Here is a 20,879-nt window from a genome sequence, read left to right as displayed (position 1 = left end):
GCTTCCGTGTTGTTCTTTAGGGAAACCACGCTGTTCAGGTAAATATTACAACACTTCCTTTGGTTTTATCTCAATAAATTGTCCCTGTAACGATTTATAAAACGTTTACGATGCGTTATTCTTCAACGTTAGCCTTCTACGTTTTTATTTAACCAACGAAATCCAGCATGAGCATCATTTTAACAATGAATTTACTTTAACCTGTCAAATAGAAATAAAACACTATAACATTTAGTTAGGTCACTTTTAGCTTGGACTAACAGAACGTTTAACATTTAAAGTCTTCTGCAGGACCCTGAAAGCCAGTCTGCGTTCGAAAAGGACTTGTTTTTAATATCAAGGAAGAAAAAAACAAGTAAACATTATATTTGCTCAGATAGTCAATTAACCGATTGTGTATTGAAACAATTTAACCGTAAAAATCTTGTTTTTTCCTCTCCAAACTTTATTGAAGTCAACGCAAACATCAACTTTAAAGTGAAACACCTTATAAATATGAATTGTAAAGGGTTATGAATCTATTAAAAGTAGATGAAGAACTAAACATTTGTAATAATCTATCTATCCATATAATTCTTTTTATGGCACTGCGCTTTTTATTTTAGTTTTTACCTTTTATTTCTATTTTAATTTTAATTTTTTTAAATCTTTTTATCTTTATATGGGCGTTTGGCTTTTGGGGTGTTTATTTGTATATGACAGTGCTGTGTGAGTGAGATGGAGATGTCAGTTTCCCTGAGGGAACCTCCGAAAGGGATTAATAAAGTCTGAATCTGAATCTGAATAATAGAATAGAAAGATCCCAGTGTTCGTTTATCACCAAAAGAAAACCAGTGAACATAATCAAATGTTAATAGAAGCTTTATTATATCATGCACAATTTTTTCCAGCCGGAGGTACATTTGTTTCAAACCACCGAGGTAGGAGAGAAATGCACACGGTGTCACAGTTTGGATATTCAGTTCCTGTTTTATTTTGAAACTCCGTGTCTTTGTGTTTCAAGACAAGATAAACACAGCAGGGTTGGCGAGACACGGGTGCAGACAATCAGGGCAGATGGGAACCAGGGAAGTCAAGACAGAACTGAAACACAAAGACACAGGCTGCTTCCGAAATCGCATACTTCCACCCTAATGAGTAGCAAAAACAGTATGTGAGATTATTTTAGTGCGTCCGGAACATTTGTACATACTCAATAGTATGCGCTATCCATACTCATTCCGGAGAAATTCATTAGTGTGGATTGATGGACACTAGCTAAACAGAAACTTCCCACAATGCAATGCAGCAGTGTTTGGTTGCTAAGGGCTGCGCAGATACATATATTTCATAAGTATAATATTAAGTATAATAATATTTTTATATAATGTTAATATTATAATATACCTATATATTAATATTATATAACGTCATCTTGTTTTGGCCAGGATAAACGGGAAAGAGTGGAACGGTGCTGCTACTGCTGCTGTGGCAGGAGTTGTTACCATGGTAACAACTCCCCCTCCCAACGGCAGGAAGTGCTGTGTGGCTCTGAGTAGTACGTCAGAATGAATGCACACTACTGATATTTACTCAAAAGTTTGTCGAACTAAAGTATACTTTTTGAGTATATACTGTTTATTTATCTTCAAACTGACTAACCCTGCACAGAGCTCAGTCAGGTTCTTTTCCAGAATCTGGAATCATTGGCGTATCAGCCTTTATGTAAATATGATGTGATTACTGTGGATTTTATCCTTATTTTTGTACCCTTTGTCTGTTGTCTGTTGTGCTATGGACCCTGTGTCCTTAATAAAGCTTATTATTATTATTATTATTTATTATGGCATTTCGGACACACCAACAGGTTTCCAAAATAAAACAGGAACTGAAACAAAGACACATGTTTCCAAAATAAGACAGGAACTAAATAACCAAACCGTGACCCGGTGGTCGTCGATCCAGTCGTATTTATACTGAAAAGGAGGTGTTTTGTTCGTGAACCCCATCTGTGGAGCTGCTGCAGGGAAAGACACCCAAACATGTCACCTTCAGCCTCATATCTCTTTTGATTGCTTCCTACTTGAGGTGTGAACCCAGAAAAGAAATAAGACCTGGCCTGTGATGAAAAAAATCGTTAATGGATTCTCATATTAATTCCTAATATTCGATTCGTATGTCTAAAGATCTTTTTTTTATATTATTATATTTTGTCCCGGTGAAGTTTAATCCCAGTAGTCGCTACATTTAATCCCCCCATGCACGTGGTGTGAAACTATCAAACAATGAACATGGCATAAAGTTTAATACTAGTTTTAATGTCTTGCATAACTACAGAGTCATGTAACCCAGGTAACAGCTAAAAAAAAAACATTTTTAATAACACATCCAAATCGATATCGGATTGAATTTAATCGAATCGCGATAATCTATTGTGAATCTTACGAATCGGAATCGATTCTTGACATTTGAATCGATCCCAGGCCTATATAAGACAACTAAAACTTTAAGAAAAACAGGATGGGACCCATCAGTTTTCAAACATCCGTTTCTCTTTGATGTCTTCACCTAAAGAAGAGAACTCAGATAAACAATCTCAACAGTTTAGTCATGAAAAACACGATGTGATCCTGAGAGCAACCACCAGTGCAGAATCTGATAGAAAAACCCTTTTCATAAAATCCTAACAGAATACATTTCAGAAGGAGTCAAACATTATAATGAAACAGTTTGGAAAGAAAACAGAGTCTGTGTGAAAACTTTGAAAGATAATTTAAGTAACGTGACTCCAAAACATTTGAAAGCATGAGTATTTATGAAATCAATGATTAAAGATTTACATAAATTCATCTGTTATACCTTGAATTTCAGGTCTTCCAGCTGAAAACAATAAAATATGCACATTGAGCAAAGAATAGACTATAGATGAAAAGACTAGAATACAGGAGGAAACTCTTGCAGAGATGCTCGCCAGGGTTTTGAGACTCGATGGAAAGTTTATGAGGCGCAGCCTCCTTGCTTTGAGTCGTGGCCGATACAGAGTTTTGATCTGATACCAGTCACACGTGTCCAGGGCCGGCCCAAGCCTCCATGGGGCCAGAAGCAAAATGTGATTTTGGGGCCCTCTATTACTGCCAATAATACTGATTATTGATCATTCACACACCCACTATAAACTTATTTCGTGTTTTTCCATGTCATTACAAATACACTTGTAAAACTAGATGTAAGAACTTTTTGTTGTAGTTAGATTGTTATCCACAGTCATTAAGACCATGGAAGCTACGGAAGAGTATAAGGGCCAGGCAGGAAAAAATAAAAATAGTATTTTAGAGGAGGAAGATTTTTTTTTTTTTCATTATGCACTGAGGGGAAAAAGTCGAAATGGCAAGAAAAAAGTCAAAGTTTCGTGAATAAAGTTGAAATGTTGAGAAAAAAGGTGAGATTTCGACTTTATTCACGAAATTTTGACTATATTCTTGAAATTGTATTTCAACATTAATCTTGACATTTCAACTTTTTTCTCAACATTTTTACTTTTTTGTCGACATTTCGACTTTTTTCTCTAAATTGTATTTCAACATTATCTCGACATTTTGAATTTTTGCACAATTAGTGCACAATAAAAAAAGATATTCCCCTCTCAAATATTTTTTCTCCTGCATGGCCCTAATACTGCAGACAACAGATTAACAAACTTGCAGAAAAATCTTTCAATTAATATTTATCAAAGTCAGCAACTGCCCCTACTGGCCACACAGAGAAGATAAAAGGTCAAAGAGCTGCACAGTTGCAGCAGTGTTGTTTCCATCATCCTATTGTCAGCCTGGCATGTTTTTACCCATCTATGGTTTTTAATCTGAAATGGGAGCAAATTCAGCTACAAGAGCGGCCTGGGGTTGATTTACACTTAATATTTAAATGACATAGTACTAAGTGTGATACTGAGTGTCATCTACAGTGTAGGCCTACTAAAAGAAACACAATAATCAAATAGATCATTTATAAACCATTTACTGTAAACACGTTATCTACTTTATTTTTAGTTTTAAATAAACTGCAACAACAATGTGCAACAACAATTTGAAGTGGAACAACAACAATTAAGTACAACAACAAAGTACTACAAAAACTAGAACTATAATTAAAATCACTCAACTTAGATAAACAGAACCTCGTCAATATGTTCTCCATATAAGAATACATTCAAACGTATAAGAACAGACATTATTAAATAAAATAAACAAATAAAATCAAACAAATACTTAAATAATGATGTAAATGTACAGAGGTACCAGAAATATATTTTTTTAACTCTTGGGGTCCCCCTAGTGGTCATGGGGCCCTAAGCAGCCGCTTAGTTCGCTCATGCCTTGGGCCGGCTCTGCACGTGTTCAGTTTCATACAGGTTAGAGGGAAAAGTTCCAGATGTTCTACATACCGTGACTTTAAATCTGACATTTCCTGGACAGGCGATTTTCCCTCCGACTCTGTCTCTCTTTCCTTTCCAGATGTCGCCGCACACGACTCGCTGACGTCTGCTCCTGGATTTACTTTCATGGTCAGGACGAGATAGCAGCAGCGATGGAGGCCTCCGGCTCAGAAGCGTCGACCGGGAGCAGGAGAAGGGAGGCCGGTGGTCCGTCGGGTCCGGGGTTGGACGGACCCAAGGCGAAGAAGAGGCCCGCAAACGCCAAAGCCAAGAAACCAAAACGAGCCCGAGTGTCCCGGCCTGCCTACACCGTCCACCAGGGGGAGGACATGCTCCTCGTGGTGCATAACGCCGCTTCCCAGTACGAGGGTTCGGCCTGGACCCCCAAGAAGAAGAAGAAGGTGGCCAAGGGAAAGTTTCTTTTTTTTCACAATATGTTTATTGTGGTTTTTTAGTTTTTCAAACATAACAACATTTACTCATACATTACATAGACACCCATACACTTAGTTTGCACCATTTTCAATTGAAATATAAATAATGATATTGAATTAACCAATCAGGGAGGAAAAATAAAATAAATTAAGTAAATAAATTAAACAAAAATAAATACATTAAATAAAAAGATGATATTTTCCACAATATTTACAAGTTATTTTCAGGTAAATCTTGCACTTTCATCTGTCATAATGTTCATATATGGTTCCCAGAGTTCAACAAAGTCCTTTCGTTTCTCCTTAGCAATGTACATTAGTCTTTCCAGTCCAAAACACCCAGAAATCTCACTTATCCACATTCTCACTGTAGGAGCATCCATACTCTTCCAACATAGTCCAACTATAGCTCTCCTGCCTGAAGAAGTCCAAAGTTCAGAACCGTCTATTGCTTTGACGTTTGTAGGAAGTTCCTTGGGTTTATTCCAAACACACACAGTTTGGCATTTAGGGGGACTTTAATGTATAACATCCTTCCAGAAGTTTTGGATCTTCACACATTCCCACAAGCAGTGAAATAATGTTCCCTTCTCATTCAAACATTTTGTACAGTCATCTGGAATGTTAGCATTCGTATGGTGGAGTTTGACTGGGGTTATGTACACTCTCATTAACCACTTGTATTGGAGTAGTCGAGACCTTGTGTTTGTTTGTTTTTGAGATTTTAAACACGCATCATTCCAATTTAATTCATCAACATCTTCTTTTATATGGCGAAGGGAAAGGTAAAAGCCAATCAAGTCAAGAAAAAGACGACCGGCGTCAAACGCAAAGTGGAAAATAAAGCAGTCAAGGAGGAAGAAGTGGACACCAAGCCGCCGGCGCGTCGGAGGGAAGCTGATCCCAGATGGGGGGAACATCTGCCGGAGGAGCTGCTCGTCAGCATCTTTCAGATGGTGGTCCTGCAGGATGGCGCCGTCCCGTTTCTGTGCAGGTATCACTGTCACGACATCCTACTCCACAAACAAACGCAGACAAATCCACAACCACAAATATAAAAGTCTCTTTCTTTTCTATTAACCCAACATATTCACATTTTTTCTTTCTTCATAATTTGAATTCAGCTTCCGTGTTTCAGGCCTGCAACACGTTCCAGTATGACATGTTATTTTTAAATTTCTTTTTATTGACATTCAGCATTACATATTCACATCCGGTACATCATTTATACATACATCATACATCTGTTGTCTTTCGGAATAATGTTTTTGATTTACGGTATGTCCAAACAATGAAAAGAAAGAAAAACCACAAAAAACTACTATGTACAAGTAGGGAGTGATCTAGTAGTACTAGTTGACCCAGTTTTCCAAGTATGAGGTGAATTTCTCCAATTCATGATTAATAAATGCCGTTATCTTCATTTTATAAATGTCCATTGTAATTTCCATCCAGAGATTTTTTTCTTTCAGTTTTGTGACTTCCTTTTTCCAGTCATGTCATTGTTTAAAATGTGCCAACCTTGTCAGTAAATGGATACTTGAACAGCGTTGTCCATGTTCACATAGGCTTGGCTCACCACTTTGTGTCAGAGAATTATACATTTCTTTCAGAAATTACATTCAAGCAAAATTGCAAATAATTTAGGTATTTCATTATTTACCCTGCGATGGACTGGCGACCCGTCTATCCATCCATCCATCCATCCATCTATCCATCTATCCATCCATCCATCCATCCATCCATCCATCCATCCATCCATCCATCATTACCTGAAGCTGTAGACAGAGCAACGTTCCAGTTTGAGATTAAACAAATCCCCTCTGGTCTGAGTTTGAGACACGTCATTTTCTCAAGTCTTTCTTGACAAATTAAAAGTTAATCTTCCTGCCTTCACGGATGCAACTTCTGCCGGTGAGATTAGCCTCATAATTCTTGTTTTTCACCTTCTTACTGCTATTAAATTGCCTCCGTTTGCTGGTTTGAGGAATGTGTCGCTGGCCTGGAATTCCGAAACAAATCTACTTTTTAATTCAAGATCTTTTTATTGGAATTTTCACAAAGTAAAAAAAGGTGAAATGCTGTATGTCAATTACAAATATTTTGAGTAGGCATGGGCATGTTAATCATAGCATACACCAGTGTACAAAATATAAAAAACAGTTAAACAGTATGAAAAAATATAAAATAGTAACAAAAACAAACTACAGACCAAACTAATCCCTCCCCTGTCACTGCCAGATTACTAATCACAATATGAGGTCACTCTAACATCAAAAGCCTGCACTAGGAATACAAAAGAAATATGAAGTATAGTTCACAGGGTCTGGAATGCTTCTAGAAAAGGTCCCCACACTTTCTGGAACTTATTTGATTTCTGAAGCGAGTATCTAATTTTCTCCAGTTTTAAGCAGGACATGATGTCTTCCAGCCATTGTGCACGAGTAGGAAATCTACTTTTAAAAATTAAATTATTTTGAAGGTTTTCTTGGTGTAGTGAATGAATGTTCTGCCTGGAGCCACACAACCACCAGGAAAGAGGATTGCAATCAATCAATCATCCAGTTTATTTAAATTCACATGGTGAATGTTGATTCTGTGAAGTTTTCAGGATGAATGCCATGGTTCTAAATAAATAAAGAACGGATTACATGATCTTGACAAATAAATCATGAATTCACTCTTTAAAGCATGTTAAATACATATTAAATGACCACAAATCTCCAATAACCAAACACATGATTCTCAATACCATTTAACTAATTGGATCAAATCAAGCCATTCTTCATGTCAGAGACACTTTAACTAAAAGAATATAAAGAAACTTTAGAGGTCAAACCAAAAGACACATGGCAAACACCTGAAACACTCAGTCAAGGTGCCAGGCCTCTATTTATAGGGTGGGAGGTAACAATACAGACACCCTGAGCCACCACTAGGTGTCTCCTCCTAGTGGAGAGGAGGGAACATGACCTGGCACTTTCTGACACATACACGGAGCAAAAACAGTGGTGTTTCCATGCGTTTTGGCCGTTCGTTTACACGGAAACGAAGCTCAAAGTCACCAAAAACTATCATTTCTGAAAATGAAGTGGAGATTTGCACGTTTGCTTGTAAACAGAGAGAAACAGACATTTAGGCTTCAGAACGTCACATTATGCAACAGAAACGTCACCAGCGTCATGTGTGCGACCTGTGTTTACAATTTGTTTGGCCACCATCAATATTTTCTTGTATTTTACCTGTTTTATATTCTAAAGTCACACTTAAAAGTAACTTTTTTCCAGGATTCTGATTGGCTATCATGACTTTATACTTCTCGTTACACTGCCCCCTGTAGGTTTGGCTGCTCATAGCACCTTAACAGCGTATTTATGCGGGTTCGTGTAAATAATGGTATTTTTCAAAACATAGAGGGGGAAATATCCGTTGGCCTTAATTTCCTCCACATTTGCATCCAGAGGGTTGTTATTTTGCTCTGTGGTTCTGGTCCTGTGTCTAGTTCTCTGCGGTTGTGGTTCTGGTTCTGGTCCTCCCAGTCCTGTGTCTGCTCTGCAGGGTCGGGTCGGTGTGCCGCCTCTGGAACGCCGCCGCCTCCAGCCCGGCGCTGTGGCGCAGCGTGACGGTGGGATTCTGCTGGATCGGACCAGGCAAGACTCAGCTGCCGAAGACGGAGCAGAAGATCCGGGACACGGTCACCTGGCTGGCAGAGAACAGGTGAGTTCAGAGAACAGGTGTGTTCAGAGAACAGGTGTGTTCATGAACAGGTGTGTTAAAGAACAGGTGTGTTCAGAGAACAGGTGGGTTCAGAGAACAGGTGTGTTCAGAGAACAGGTGTGTTAAAGAACAGGTGTGTTAAAGAACAGGTGTGTTCAGAGAACAGGTGGGTTCAGAGAACAGGTGGGTTCAGAGAACAGGTGTGTTAAAGAACAGGTGTGTTCAGAGAACAGGTGGGTTCAGAGAACAGGTGTGTTCAGAGAACAGGTGAGTTAACGAACAGGTGTGTTCAGAGAACAGGTGTGTTAAAGAACAGGTGTGTTCAGAGAACAGGTGTGTTCATGAACAGGTATGTTCAGAGAACAGGTGTGTTCATGAACAGGTATGTTCAGAGAACAGGTGTGTTAAAGAACAGGTGTGTTCAGAGAACAGGTGTGTTCAGAGAACAGGTGTGTTCAGAGAACAGGTGTGTTAAAGAACAGGTGTGTTCAGAGAACAGGTGAGTTCAGAGAACAGGTGTGTTCAGAGAACAGGTGGACAGATACTGGTAGAGGTTCTGGATCAAGATGTTTTCTCTCCGCTGTTTCTAGAAGTTTACGAGTTTAATTAGATCTATCTATCTATCTATCCATCTATCCATCTATCTATCTATTAGGGGAGTAACAATATATCGTGGCACGAAATTTTGCGATAAAAAACGCCACAAAACGTGTCGTGGAGGTGACAAAGTGTATCGCGATATCGGATTATTAATATTAATCTATTGTGTTGATTAGTAACGCGCATCCGACCACGCCTCGACCCGCGGACCAAAATCTTACTACGCTCAGAAGAAAGTAGTACCTTTTTGCGGTCCCGATCACCGGACTCTAGCAGGGTTTTGAGCTCTGAACTTTTAAGTCTGGTGTAGAGTTAAGCCTTACCTTATTAAATTAAACCTTTTTCGGGTCGTGAGTAGGATAAACACGGGGACAACTTCTTCCGAGTTGGAGTGTACTTTAATGTCCGCTCAACAGTGTAGGATTTTAGAGCATCAACACAGCACCTAGTGCTGTATCACTCCGCCCAATCTAAAACATATTAACATCTACAGATAAACTGACTAGTGTAATTATAGTCCCTGATTTACATCAGAATATAAAGAATATATTTATAAAATAATGAACCCTGAATTACGAAAATAACCTTCTTAACAAAAATAAATCTCTTACACTTATAAGGTGAGCATGAATCCATATTTTTCATAATGTAAATTTGTATGTATTTATTTACTTTTATTTATTTATTTATTTAATTTTAGTTGTTAAATTTCTGGAAAAGAAAAAAATCAAATCATACATGAGAGAAACTGAAGATCATAATACAATAATACATTTACTTTTAGTTCAGTTTGTGGAAAATGGTTGGCCTGGCTTTCTCTTTAAAACTTAAACAGTTATAAAGCATTACAAACTGTAACAATAGGGCAAATGCACAGCATTGTTTTGTATTTTGTGTCTTTCAAATAAAAGTCAATTTTTTCCAGTCATATGTTCCTCATACAAGGTTGTTAAAAAAATACTGCTATAATACCGTATCGTTATCGTGACCTCAATATCGTGTATCGTATCGTATCGTGAGATTAGTGTATCGTTACACCCCTACTATCTATCTATCTATCTATCTATCTATCTATCTATCTATCTATCTATCTATCTATCTATCTATCTATCTATCTATCTATCTATCTATCTATCTATCTATCTATCTATCTATCTATCTATCTATCTATCTACGTATCCATCCATCCATCCGTCCATCCATCCTCTGATTTCCATCCACGTTCTTGTCTTTCAGATTCTCCCAGCTCAGAGATTTCTCTCTCTGTCACTGGAGCAAGAATGTTGACTTTGCCATCGAGGTAACGTCTAATTTAACCAATAATTGTTCGTTGTTTTCTGTTTCCCCAAAGGTTTTAGCTCCTCAAACGTTATTGTTGGATATTTGTCGTATGTCCCAGAAGTGGTACCTCTGTACGTCTCTGTCCTGCTTCTCTTCAGGTCGTCTCTCGGTGCTGCCCTCAGCTCGGCTCCATCAAGCTGTCCTACTGCTCCGGTCTGACGGCCAAGAGCTTCCTGGCCCTCGGCCAGCACAGCCGCTGCCTGCACAGCATCAACGTCCAGTACTCAGAGGTAACTCCCCCCTGGACACCCGCCCACTCTTCCTCAAAGCTTTCCTGTTTCCTTTTCTGTTTCTATTTTTTTGAAAAAAAAAACATGCATTGTTTTTTAAACTAATCAGGCTGCTTTTTCAAAAATAATTTACAATCAAATCGAAAGAGAGAAATCAATAACCTGTATTCACCCATCAAACGGTGTTTGCGACCATAAACGGTTCCATAGTCTATTTAGAACAATAAAGTTCAATAAAATCAAGTAAAGTAAATAAAACCTCAGATCTCAGGTTAACTTGTTGAGTTTCTAGTCTAGTTTTTTCTTCTCAATCAAAACTATTGATAAAACACTTTAGGCAAGGCAAGGCAAGTTTATTTATATAGCACAATTCAACACAAGGTAATTCAAAGTGCTTTACATTGACATTAAAAGCGGCTTTACGACTTTAACATGCCATAAGGTGACTAAAGATCTGTACAGGTGAATAAAAATACCACAAAATAAAAGCTGTAAGCAAAGTCAATAAAATATACTGAACCACATAACCGTTTAACCACAGCCTGATTGTGTCCACAGAAACGTGAAGCCTTCCTCCATTTCTTCTCTCAGCGCCGGCGGGTTCGTCTCACTGGTTGAGGCTCGACTGTAGCTCTGGGATGTGTAACGTTTATGGTTCGAGTCGCAGTGAAACTATAAAGAAACTGTGAAGAAACTTTCCCAACTGGAAAAAAAATAATATTTAAAAAGAAGCTCCACCCCCGAGATGTCTCAGCTGATTGTTATGATGATAATAATAATACTAATAATAATAATGACAATAATAACAATAATAATGAAAATAATCATTCGTTTTTAGTTAAGTTTATTTCGTTTATTTCGAACATGTAAAAAAAACAAGAAAAAAGACAAGAAAAACAAATACAGGTGGGCATTCCACCACATGAAGAAAAAATCCAACATCAAAACACATATTTCAAGTTACATGTTCGAAAAGGAGTGGGAGGAAGTATAAACTTATTTAATCCCACCCCTTTTCCACAACTAAACATAAATTATATGTCTGTATCTATTTTTTATACTATACACTAATTTGTTTAAAGGTATTGTGACATCATTTTTAACATGCTTTTAACACTATTAAAAGTCTTGGCCAACATCCCTCAAATGTGTCTAAAAGAGTGTAACAAGAAAAACTTAACTCTAGTACTCTTTTCCTGGCTTTTTATTACAGTGTTTTTTTGCGCCGTGAAAAATGCTTCCTTTTCTCCCTTTCCTGTCAATCATTGCTCCGCTCCTCCTCCAAACCTCCTCCTCCTCCAGCCATACGCTCACAGCGGCGTCGGAGCGACAGGCGAAGCATGCACGGAAAAGCAGCACGGCGAACCACAGCAAACAATCATAAAAATAAAGGCATGCAAGCAGCAGTGTCCCCTTATCTTAAGTCCAGTCAGTGGCCGCGGGTCTTCTTAGCAGTTTTCCTCCGGTGATTAGAACAAAAGAGGCTCTACAGCTCCGTGTTAAGCCTCATTTATGGTTCCGCGTTAAATCGACGCAGAGCCTACGCCGTAGGGTTCAGCGTACGGTGCGCGTCGCCGCGTAACCCTACGCCGTAGGCTCTGCGTCGGTGTAACGCGGAACCATAAATCAGCCTTTATGGCGCGCTGGAGAGGAGAGGAGGCAGGGAGCTGGGTGAAGGGGGCGGTGATTTAGCGGATCGTTACGTAACGATCCGCCACCAAACCACATGCGCCGTTTTTGCATAGTTATGCGGAAAATCCCAGAAAGCACACAATACACTGAATGTTAAAAGTTCCTTGTTTTTTGGGTGTGATTGATGTCAAGACACCCAACAAAACACAAAAAATCAAGAAAAATGTGTTTTTCATGTCACAATCCCTTTAAATATATATAATTTGTACAAAAATAACCTGTTTAATACAAGATGTAAACTCTATCATAAAATAATATAACTACGATATAAATATAATACGTATACCTAAGTATATAAACATACAAAGACAACATGAAAATTTTTTTTTGTTTTGTTTTTTTGCACAATAGTTGTCCTTATCTCTTTGATTCACTGTGACCGGAAAAAGTTGGATAAACCATTTAGGAAAAGATCGCAAATTAGTGGTCACGGGGGGTACTGCACCGCAACGAAATTGAGTGACGGAGAAGTCCGAGGGGTTCACGACGGCGTCACGGTGACGGCGTGTGCTCTGCGTTGGGTTGAAGCAGAACCATAATTCAGGCTTAACTGGGAATAAAATAATAATTAAAAAGAATCTCCGCCCCCAAGATGTCTCAGTTGATCGTTAAATATAATAGTAATAACAATAATAATAATAATAATTATTATTATTCCCTGCTCCTGCTTCCACTCAGACGTGATGATGAACACGGTGCAGATCTGTAAAACCAGTGTTTGCTGCAGTTTCAGGTCAACTGCCTCCTGGACTACCTGATGCATCACGGACACCAGATCAGACAAATACTGTTCACTCACGGACCAAAGAACGACCGGCTCCTGGCGGCCATCGCCGTAAGTGGGAAACAGTCATTCCTCATTTTGTTTTGAGTCGTTTCTCTTCCCTGCATGAATCTAGAACGCAGATACTTTAACTTTTTTTCTAGCTTTTTTTCGGTCAGAGAATCTTCACTTTGTCAATAAATATGTGAGAAAATTATTGAAATGTTTAAAATCGTTCTTCTTCATTTAAGGATTGGAAAACATTTTAAATTCTAACTGTTGTTTAACTATTGTTAAACTTCAAAGAATGGAAAGGAATTTCAGAGAATTAAAGGCACACTATGTAGCAATTCCACTCATGACCACATGGGTCAGAAGTGTACCTCTAGTGGGACAAAGAGGCATTGCAAGACTTGCCAGACTCTTATGGGAGCAGGGCACGTCGTTACGCCCCCTGTGGTCAGAAGTGGCGTTGCTATAGTTAAATGTCTTAATTTATCTTATCATTTAAAAGTTTTCTTACACTTTTTGAAATGAGAAAAGTTTTTTAAATAGTTTTGAGGAGAAATAAATCAGTTTTCCAGTTGTTAGACACCTCAGTCAGGGTTGCCAGGTTGGGCGGGTTTCAGAAATATAGGGCTGAAAAATATAGGACTGGGCAGGTTGATAAAATGTGGGCTGCTTTTCCTGATTTTTACAAAATATTTAGGAGAAATTTTTAACAAAAAAGTTTCCATTATGGCAGAGAAAAGTAAAAACTGACATAATAAACTCACTGATACTATATTTGCTTTCTTTATTTGGAGCCTTAACTTTTTTTGGCTTCATTTGCTTATGACTTGAAATTTATTCTGCATTTAACAATTGACGGTTTTAACATAGAGAATGTTTGATTCAGGCTGGTTTTTCATTATTTCACTGGGTTTTAAATCCCGTTTGGGCTGGAACCTGTCAGATCTGGCAACCTCGACCTCCACGCTGGATTTCTTACTTGGCATAGTCTCGAGACGAGGCAAGCAAATATGGGTAAATTAAAATTTGGGTTCAAAGTGTCTTTTTGGTCTTAAATTTTGTTTGAAAATGGTATTTAAAAAGTCTTAAATTTAATTTGGTCAGACCTGTAGACGCCCTGGGTTCATTTGGAAAACCTCGTCCCGGAGTAAATGTGCGAGCGGCTGCTTGTCGTCTGTTTTGACAGATGAACCTCTCACTCCGGATGTTGTGTTTGTTTCTCCAGAAGGGACTTTGTCCCGACCTGGAGATGTTGGAGGTCAACACCAAGCTCGACAGCAAACAGTGTGAACTTCCTGTTTACATCCAGGCGCTGCAGAAGGCCTGCCCAAAACTCAAGGTTGACAACGACAACTTTTAAAGCTCCGAATCTGTTCAGAGCTGCAGAGCTATTTTAATATTACATCAAATCTTTGTCACATTTACCCCTTTTTCCACCAAACCAGTTCCAGATCGGGTTCTGGGCCAGTGCTGGTTCTGGTTCACAACTTGTTCAACTAGGAACCAGCTGAGAACCGGTTTGTTTTTCCACAGCTCGGGTGCTAAGGGGAGCCACGTCATTATGTCACTGCAAACATCAGCGTGAAAGTTGAAGCAACAACAACGTATTTGCTCTAATACGGACCTGGTCCACGTTGCACCTCTGTGGCCCGGAACCAGGTCATTGTCAGTGGAAACAGAAAGCCTGGTTCCAAACTTAGCACTGGCCCAGAACCCGCCTGGAGCCGGTTTGGTGGAAAAGGGGTAATTGTAAAACTTGGGAAAAGTATGTCACTTGAAAACGTTATTTTAAGGTTTTTTTTGTCTCAAACTCCCATCAGTCCTTCCGGATGCTGAACGTCACACCTCTTCACAAGACGATGCGTCATGGTGCCGACTCGGCGTCCGGCTTCCCATTACTGGAGGAGCTCTGCCTCGCCACCACGTCGTTCTCCTACATGACCGACAAAGATCTGAAGGACGCTCTGTTTGGCTCCCCGAAGCTGCGGGTTCTGGACCTGCGAGGCTGTTGGCGGGTCACGCCGGCCGGCCTCGCGGCGCTGCCCTGTCTCGGTGAGCAAACGTCCCGGCTCCGGCACCAGCATCTGCACGGGGTCCGAAGTGTTTGGACGAAGGTTAGTCGGCGGGTTTGGTCCATCAGCGGTGAGATCCACCGAAGAATCTTTTAGCTGCTGAAGGAAAACGTGTGGAACTCGTGGGGCCAAATCTGGCCCATCTTTGCGTTGGATCCGGCCCTGGAGAGAACGTACCGTTGACCCACCAGACGGCAGAACCTCTAGCTCAGCTGTTTGCTTTTTTGTTGCTGTGTCGTGGATTTGCAACTTATACATCCAAAACCAGGAAAACTTACGAGGATTAAAGGCAATTTACACATTCCTGCCCCAATGGAAGCCAGATTTGTCCGCCAAGTTTCCGTCACAATAGTAATGAAGTTATGTCTTTTAATAGCAGTTAAATGTAGAAGCAGTTAAGTAGTCTTACAGTTGCTGCAGAACTGGCCCTTTGAAGTGAACCCCATGTTGCTGTAGCCCAGGATGAGGTGTGTAGGTTAGGTTAGGTAAGGTGGGTGGGTTATTAAACCAGAGGGAAATCATAAAAGCTCAGTCATGGTCCAAATACTTCGGGGCTCACACACTTTTGCATTTATCTTAGCAACCTCTCAACCACACTTGCTGACCAGTGGCTGTGATTGCAGAGCTGGAGTGTCTGTTCCTGGGGCAGTACTTCAACATCTACTCCGGGCTGTGGACGCTGAAGACGGGGCTTCACTTGGTGACCCAGAAGTGGTGTCAGACACTGCAGCAGCTCGACCTGGCCAACCAGCTCTTCACCGAGGAGGACATGGAGCTGGCGCTGAGTCACCTTTCCCAGGCGGCGAAGGCGGACACGCTGCGCTCACTCAACCTCAGCGGGACCAGGGTGACGCCCCGCGCCCTCAGGTAAAGGGCTGCTTCCAGCGGTGTCAAGCAACCATCTAGAGTTTGGTCGTGTTAACTTCAAACTTCAAACTTTATTTATTTATATAGCACCAAATCATGCAATATAAATGCAACACATGGTGCTTTACATACAAAATAAAATAACAATCAAAAATACAATTTAAAACATCCCATACGACCCCACCCCCCACCCCCCACGTGTACACACACCCTCACTCACACTCATACACATGTGCATACACTCACACGCCCACACACACACACAAACACAGTAAGTGGACTGGTGACATGGCTTAGCACTAACGATCCAGGTGAGGAAAAACACTACCTATGGGTGGCCGTCCACACTGAGAAGCTCCACCGGCCACGACCACAAGGAGCATCGCCACAGAGACCCCCCCAACCCGGACAGACCAGGACAGACCCCACACAGAAGGTGGAGTCCCACCCCCAGCTACCCAGGCCTGAGGGACCCCCATGACGACACCCCCATGGGCGGAGCAGGCACACCTCCCAGTGTGGACGACCCCCCTGAGGAAACACTGGAGCTAAAAACTAAAAGATTAAAAGAAAGTAAAACATGCCGAAAAGTGTAAAATCTTAGGGAAATCTATACAAAATTTAAGATGAATAATAAATAACATAAAATACAAAGTCACTAAAATGGATTAAAGGTTTAAAGATAATAAAAAAGCTAAAGAAGTAAATACAATAAATAGCTAAAAAGACTAGGTAAATGAGATCAGATAAAAGCCAAGCTGAAAAGGTGTGTCTTGAGCCTCCTTTTAAAAATATCAACGTTCTCTGCGGTCCTGAGGTTCTCTGGCAGGCTGTTCCATAAATAAGGGCCATAATGGCTGAATGCAGCCTCACCGTGGGTTTTGGTCCCGGTTCGGGGAATGGTTAAAAGGCCGGTGCCAGAGGACCTCAGGGTCCGTGAGGGTTGATACGGTAAAAGCAGATCAGATAAATAAGATGGCCCAAGACCGTTAAGACACTTAAAAACCAGTAAAAGAACCTTAAAATCAATCCTGAAGCGGACGGGGAGCCAATGCAGCGATTTTAAAACAGGTGTAATGTGCTCCCGCCCTCTGGTCCTCGTCAGCACGCGAGCGGCTGAATTCTGTAGTAGTTGTAGGTTCTTAATACTCTTTTTAGGAAGACCAGAGAGCAGGGGCCTCATTTAAAATGGACTGCATAGGAGTCATACTAAAAGTGCACGTACGCTCAAAAGCCGAAAATGCCGGGCGCAAAAAAAAATCTGGATCAATTAAACCATGTGCACGCAGATTTGCACGCAACGTTCCTTTATGAATCACAGACCTGCGCAGCTGAATCCGCCTCTAATCCCGCCCTCTACACGCCCATAAATGCATATGGATGAGCCTACTGAGCATGCGCAGTGGCTTCCTGCAGCCTGTTTGGCGTCAGAATGAATTAGAAGTAGCAGCCACCGTGGCACTGACTTTCACGGAGACCTAGATGTTGTAGATGATGTGGAGGACAGGAAAACCACATTATTTGGTGGTCACAGTAAAAGTTAGAATAACTATATAAATAGTATACAATAAAATAAAGCGAGTGAGTGGCAGCACGCCGTTGCTGCGCTAAACGCCGTGAGTGCCCCGGCGCAACAGGGGGACACACGTCCCCCCGTCTTTTCAAAATCATGTTTTTTATTCCCCTTACTTTTTAAAGTTTAAAAACTAACGGTAGGCTCAGCCTTAAATTGTAAATTATCAAGACACTGTATGAAAGCGACACGAAAACGGCCCCGCAGCCCCGCTTCACCCCCCGTTACCCTTCCTCCTCTCCCGTCTCCCCTCAGAGCTGCTCAGGGCGGGTTTATGGTTCTGCGTCACCAACGCAGAGCCTACGGCGTAGCTGCGCGTCGCCGCGTACCCTACGCCGTAGGCTCTGCGTCGTTTTAACGCGGACCATAATTTAGGCTTACACCCGCGCGTAAAGGTTTCACGCGCGCGTAAAACTCATATATCTCACTCATCACTCACTCACTCATCTTCTCCCGCTTTATCCGTTACCGGGTCGCGGGGGCAGCAGCCTCAGCAGGGATGCCCAGACTTCCCTCACCCCAGACACTTCCTCCAGCTCTTCCTCCAGCTCTTCCGAGGGGAGTCCGAGACGTTCCCAGGCCAGCCGAGAGACATAGTCTCTCCAGCATGTCCTGGGTCTTCCCCGGGGTCTCCTCCCGGAGGGACATGCCTGGAACACCTCCCTAGAGAGGCGTCCAGGAGGATCCGGTACAGATGCCCAAGCCACCTCAGCTGACTCCTCTCAATGTGGAGGAGTAGCGGCTCGACTCCGAGCTCCTCCCGGGTGACCGAACTCCTCACCCTATCTCTAAGGGAGCGTCCAGCCACCCTGCGGAGGAAACTCATCTCGGCCGCTTGTATCCGCGATCTTGTCCTTTCGGTCACTACCCAAAGTTCATGACCATAGGTGAGGGTAGGGGCGTAGATTGACCGGTAAATCGAGAGCTTCGCCTTTCGACTCAGCTCCCTCTTTACCACGACGGTCCAGTACATCGACCGCATTACTGCGGACGCTGCACCGATCCGTCTGTCAATCTCACGCTCCATTGTTCCCTCACTCATGAACAAGATCCCGAGATACTTGAACTCCTCCACCTGAGGCAGGACTTCTCCACCCACCCGGAGAAGGCATGCCACCCTTTTCCGATGGAGAACCATGGCCTCGGTCTTGGAGGTGCTGATTCTCATCCCTGCCGCGTCGCACTCGGCCGCAAACCGCCCCAGCACATGCTGGAGGTCCCGGTCTGATGAAGCCAACAGGACATCATCATCTGCAAAAAGCAGAGATGAAATTCTGAGGTTCCCAAACCGGATCCCCTCCGGCCCCTGGCTGCGCCTAGAAATCCTGTCCATAAAAATTATGAACAGGACCGGTGACAAAGGGCAGCCCTGCCGGAGTCCAACATGCACTGAAAAACGCATATATATGAAAAAAAAATCTGAGTCCCTTTAGGGGCTCCGTGGGGCTCCCTAAACGCAGCCCCTCATTTGTTCTGTCCTAAAGCGGTGAAGAGGCTGCAGCTCCAGCAGCACCGGAGTCCTGACTGACTGAGCTTCACACACAGAGGACACGATCAGCGCTATTTTATTTTATTATTTTATTATTTTAAGTCTGATATATGTTGTGATATGTGATGACATTATTATATGACATGAATCTGGCTTCATTTCACCACCTCACAGCCAGTTCCAGTTCCCCGTGTCTTAAGTAAATTCTTACGGGGGGGTCCGAGTTGCCGTAAAGATAAGCAGATTTTTCGGTTAGTTTTTTCTTTTTAGATCCGAGGATTTGCGTAGAAGGTGGCTTCCGCAACTTTCAGGCGCTTTTTCTGCGCAAGCAAGCTTTATAGATGAGGCCCCAGGGCATTACAATAATCTATACGACATGAGATAAAAGCATGCATCAGCACCTCCGTTAACCCTGACTTCTCTCTGCAGGGCCGTCGTCGGACGGATGACTGCTCTGGACTACCTCAATCTCTCCTCCTGCCGCAATCTTCCCAGAGGAGCGAAGAAGATCTACCGCGGCCAAGAAGAGATCCGGCAGCTGCTGGACGTACTGGACTGAGTCCGTTCAGGGGACTCGAGTGTTGAAACGTGCCTCGTTGAGGACGATACTGTTCACGGGAAACTCTCCCTCAGGTTCTTTTCTAAGTGTTTTATACGTAAACCGATGACTTCACTTACAACCAACTTCCAGAGGAAGCAAAGTTAGGGTTGTGAATCAGTGGGAGTCCCTGTTTCTACTGCATCGATTTCACTTAAAGTTCTACTTTTATTTAGAAATATGCCAATTTAACAAAGTAAAAGACAACTGTGACTCTGATTTTCTTAGTAGTCGTTATTGAAAAGCTTGAGAAGCCTCCTAGATTTCCAGGAGGCAGCATCTAAAAACCGCCTCTGGTCACCAGTAGATAGACATCCAGCCGATCAGAAATAAACCACATGACATAGGCAGAGCGATAACCAGACTGGTATCAACAAAAAACATCCAACATGGCTGCAGCGGAGTAGTTTTACGGTATAAACGAGTCCCGGGTGGTTATTAGCATTTCTTCACCCATCTATCACCCACTCTGGGGTTCTTGAATGCTATTGCGTGTGTCGGTACATTTTGTACCAATGGAATTTGCTGATACGAGGACGGGAACCGGACCCATTTCAAGCTGGGAGGGATGTTTAAGTGTATATATTTGGATTTGTTTTATGTTATCTCATTTAAAACACAATAATAATGATGTCAAATGGTTTTACGCACAAATAAATGTCCAGAACATCACTGCAAAGGTTTTCACTGGATTTCTTTTTACTTGGGACTTGCATATGTGGTTGGCTGTGGGGGGGCGGGCAGATAAGACCCTATTTTTGTCCCCCATGCCTATTTGTCACCCATGATCAGTACGAGCCATTCCCACGGGGACGGAGGTCTTTAAAAAGTCTTAAAAAGACTTAATTCCATTTTCCTAAATTAAGGCCTTTAAATGTCTTAATTTTTTTTAAATCTCAATCCAAGGGTCTTAATTTTTGAATCTTAATTTTGGAGGGAATTCATCATTAAAGAGATTTCTTACACTTTGAAAAGGAAAAGTTTATTTAATTGTTTTGAGGAGAAATAAACCTGATTACCAGTTGTTAGACGCCTCATTCAGGGTTGCCAGATTGAGCGGGTTTCAGCAGATTTGGGCGG

The 20,879-nt window shown here is 41.6% G+C and overlaps 1 protein-coding gene across 1 annotated transcript; it reads left to right on the top strand.

The window, feature by feature from the left end:
• On the top strand, nucleotides 1-20,471 carry fbxl6 (F-box and leucine-rich repeat protein 6). Its single transcript, XM_061741296.1, has 11 exons — nucleotides 1-38; nucleotides 4,491-4,812; nucleotides 5,625-5,839; nucleotides 8,404-8,562; nucleotides 10,399-10,462; nucleotides 10,602-10,733; nucleotides 13,153-13,260; nucleotides 14,426-14,539; nucleotides 15,021-15,252; nucleotides 15,896-16,139; nucleotides 19,631-20,471. Exons 2-11 carry the CDS (start codon nucleotides 4,564-4,566, stop codon nucleotides 19,758-19,760), a joined length of 1,647 nt encoding a protein of 548 aa, XP_061597280.1. The 5' UTR covers nucleotides 1-38; nucleotides 4,491-4,563; the 3' UTR covers nucleotides 19,761-20,471.
• The last annotated feature ends 408 nt before the right edge of the window (nucleotides 20,472-20,879 follow it).

The sequence above is a fragment of the Cololabis saira genome, chromosome 15 (genome assembly GCF_033807715.1).
Source record: "Cololabis saira isolate AMF1-May2022 chromosome 15, fColSai1.1, whole genome shotgun sequence".
NCBI classification, from domain to species: domain Eukaryota; kingdom Metazoa; phylum Chordata; class Actinopteri; order Beloniformes; family Belonidae; genus Cololabis; species Cololabis saira.
This window is presented reverse-complemented; position numbering and strand designations above follow the sequence as displayed.

What these genes read in the sequence shown, in the direction of transcription:
- fbxl6 (XM_061741296.1), top strand. Translation starts at nt 4,564, where the DNA reads ATGGAGGCCTCCGGCTCAGAAGCGTCGACCGGGAGCAGGAGAAGGGAG. An exon ending in CCCCCAAGAAGAAGAAGAAG is followed by an intron (nt 4,813 to 5,624) that starts GTGGCCAAGGGA and finishes TATATGGCGAAG; the next exon opens with GGAAAGGTAAAAGCCAATCA. An exon ending in ATGTTGACTTTGCCATCGAG is followed by an intron (nt 10,463 to 10,601) that starts GTAACGTCTAAT and finishes GCTTCTCTTCAG; the next exon opens with GTCGTCTCTCGGTGCTGCCC.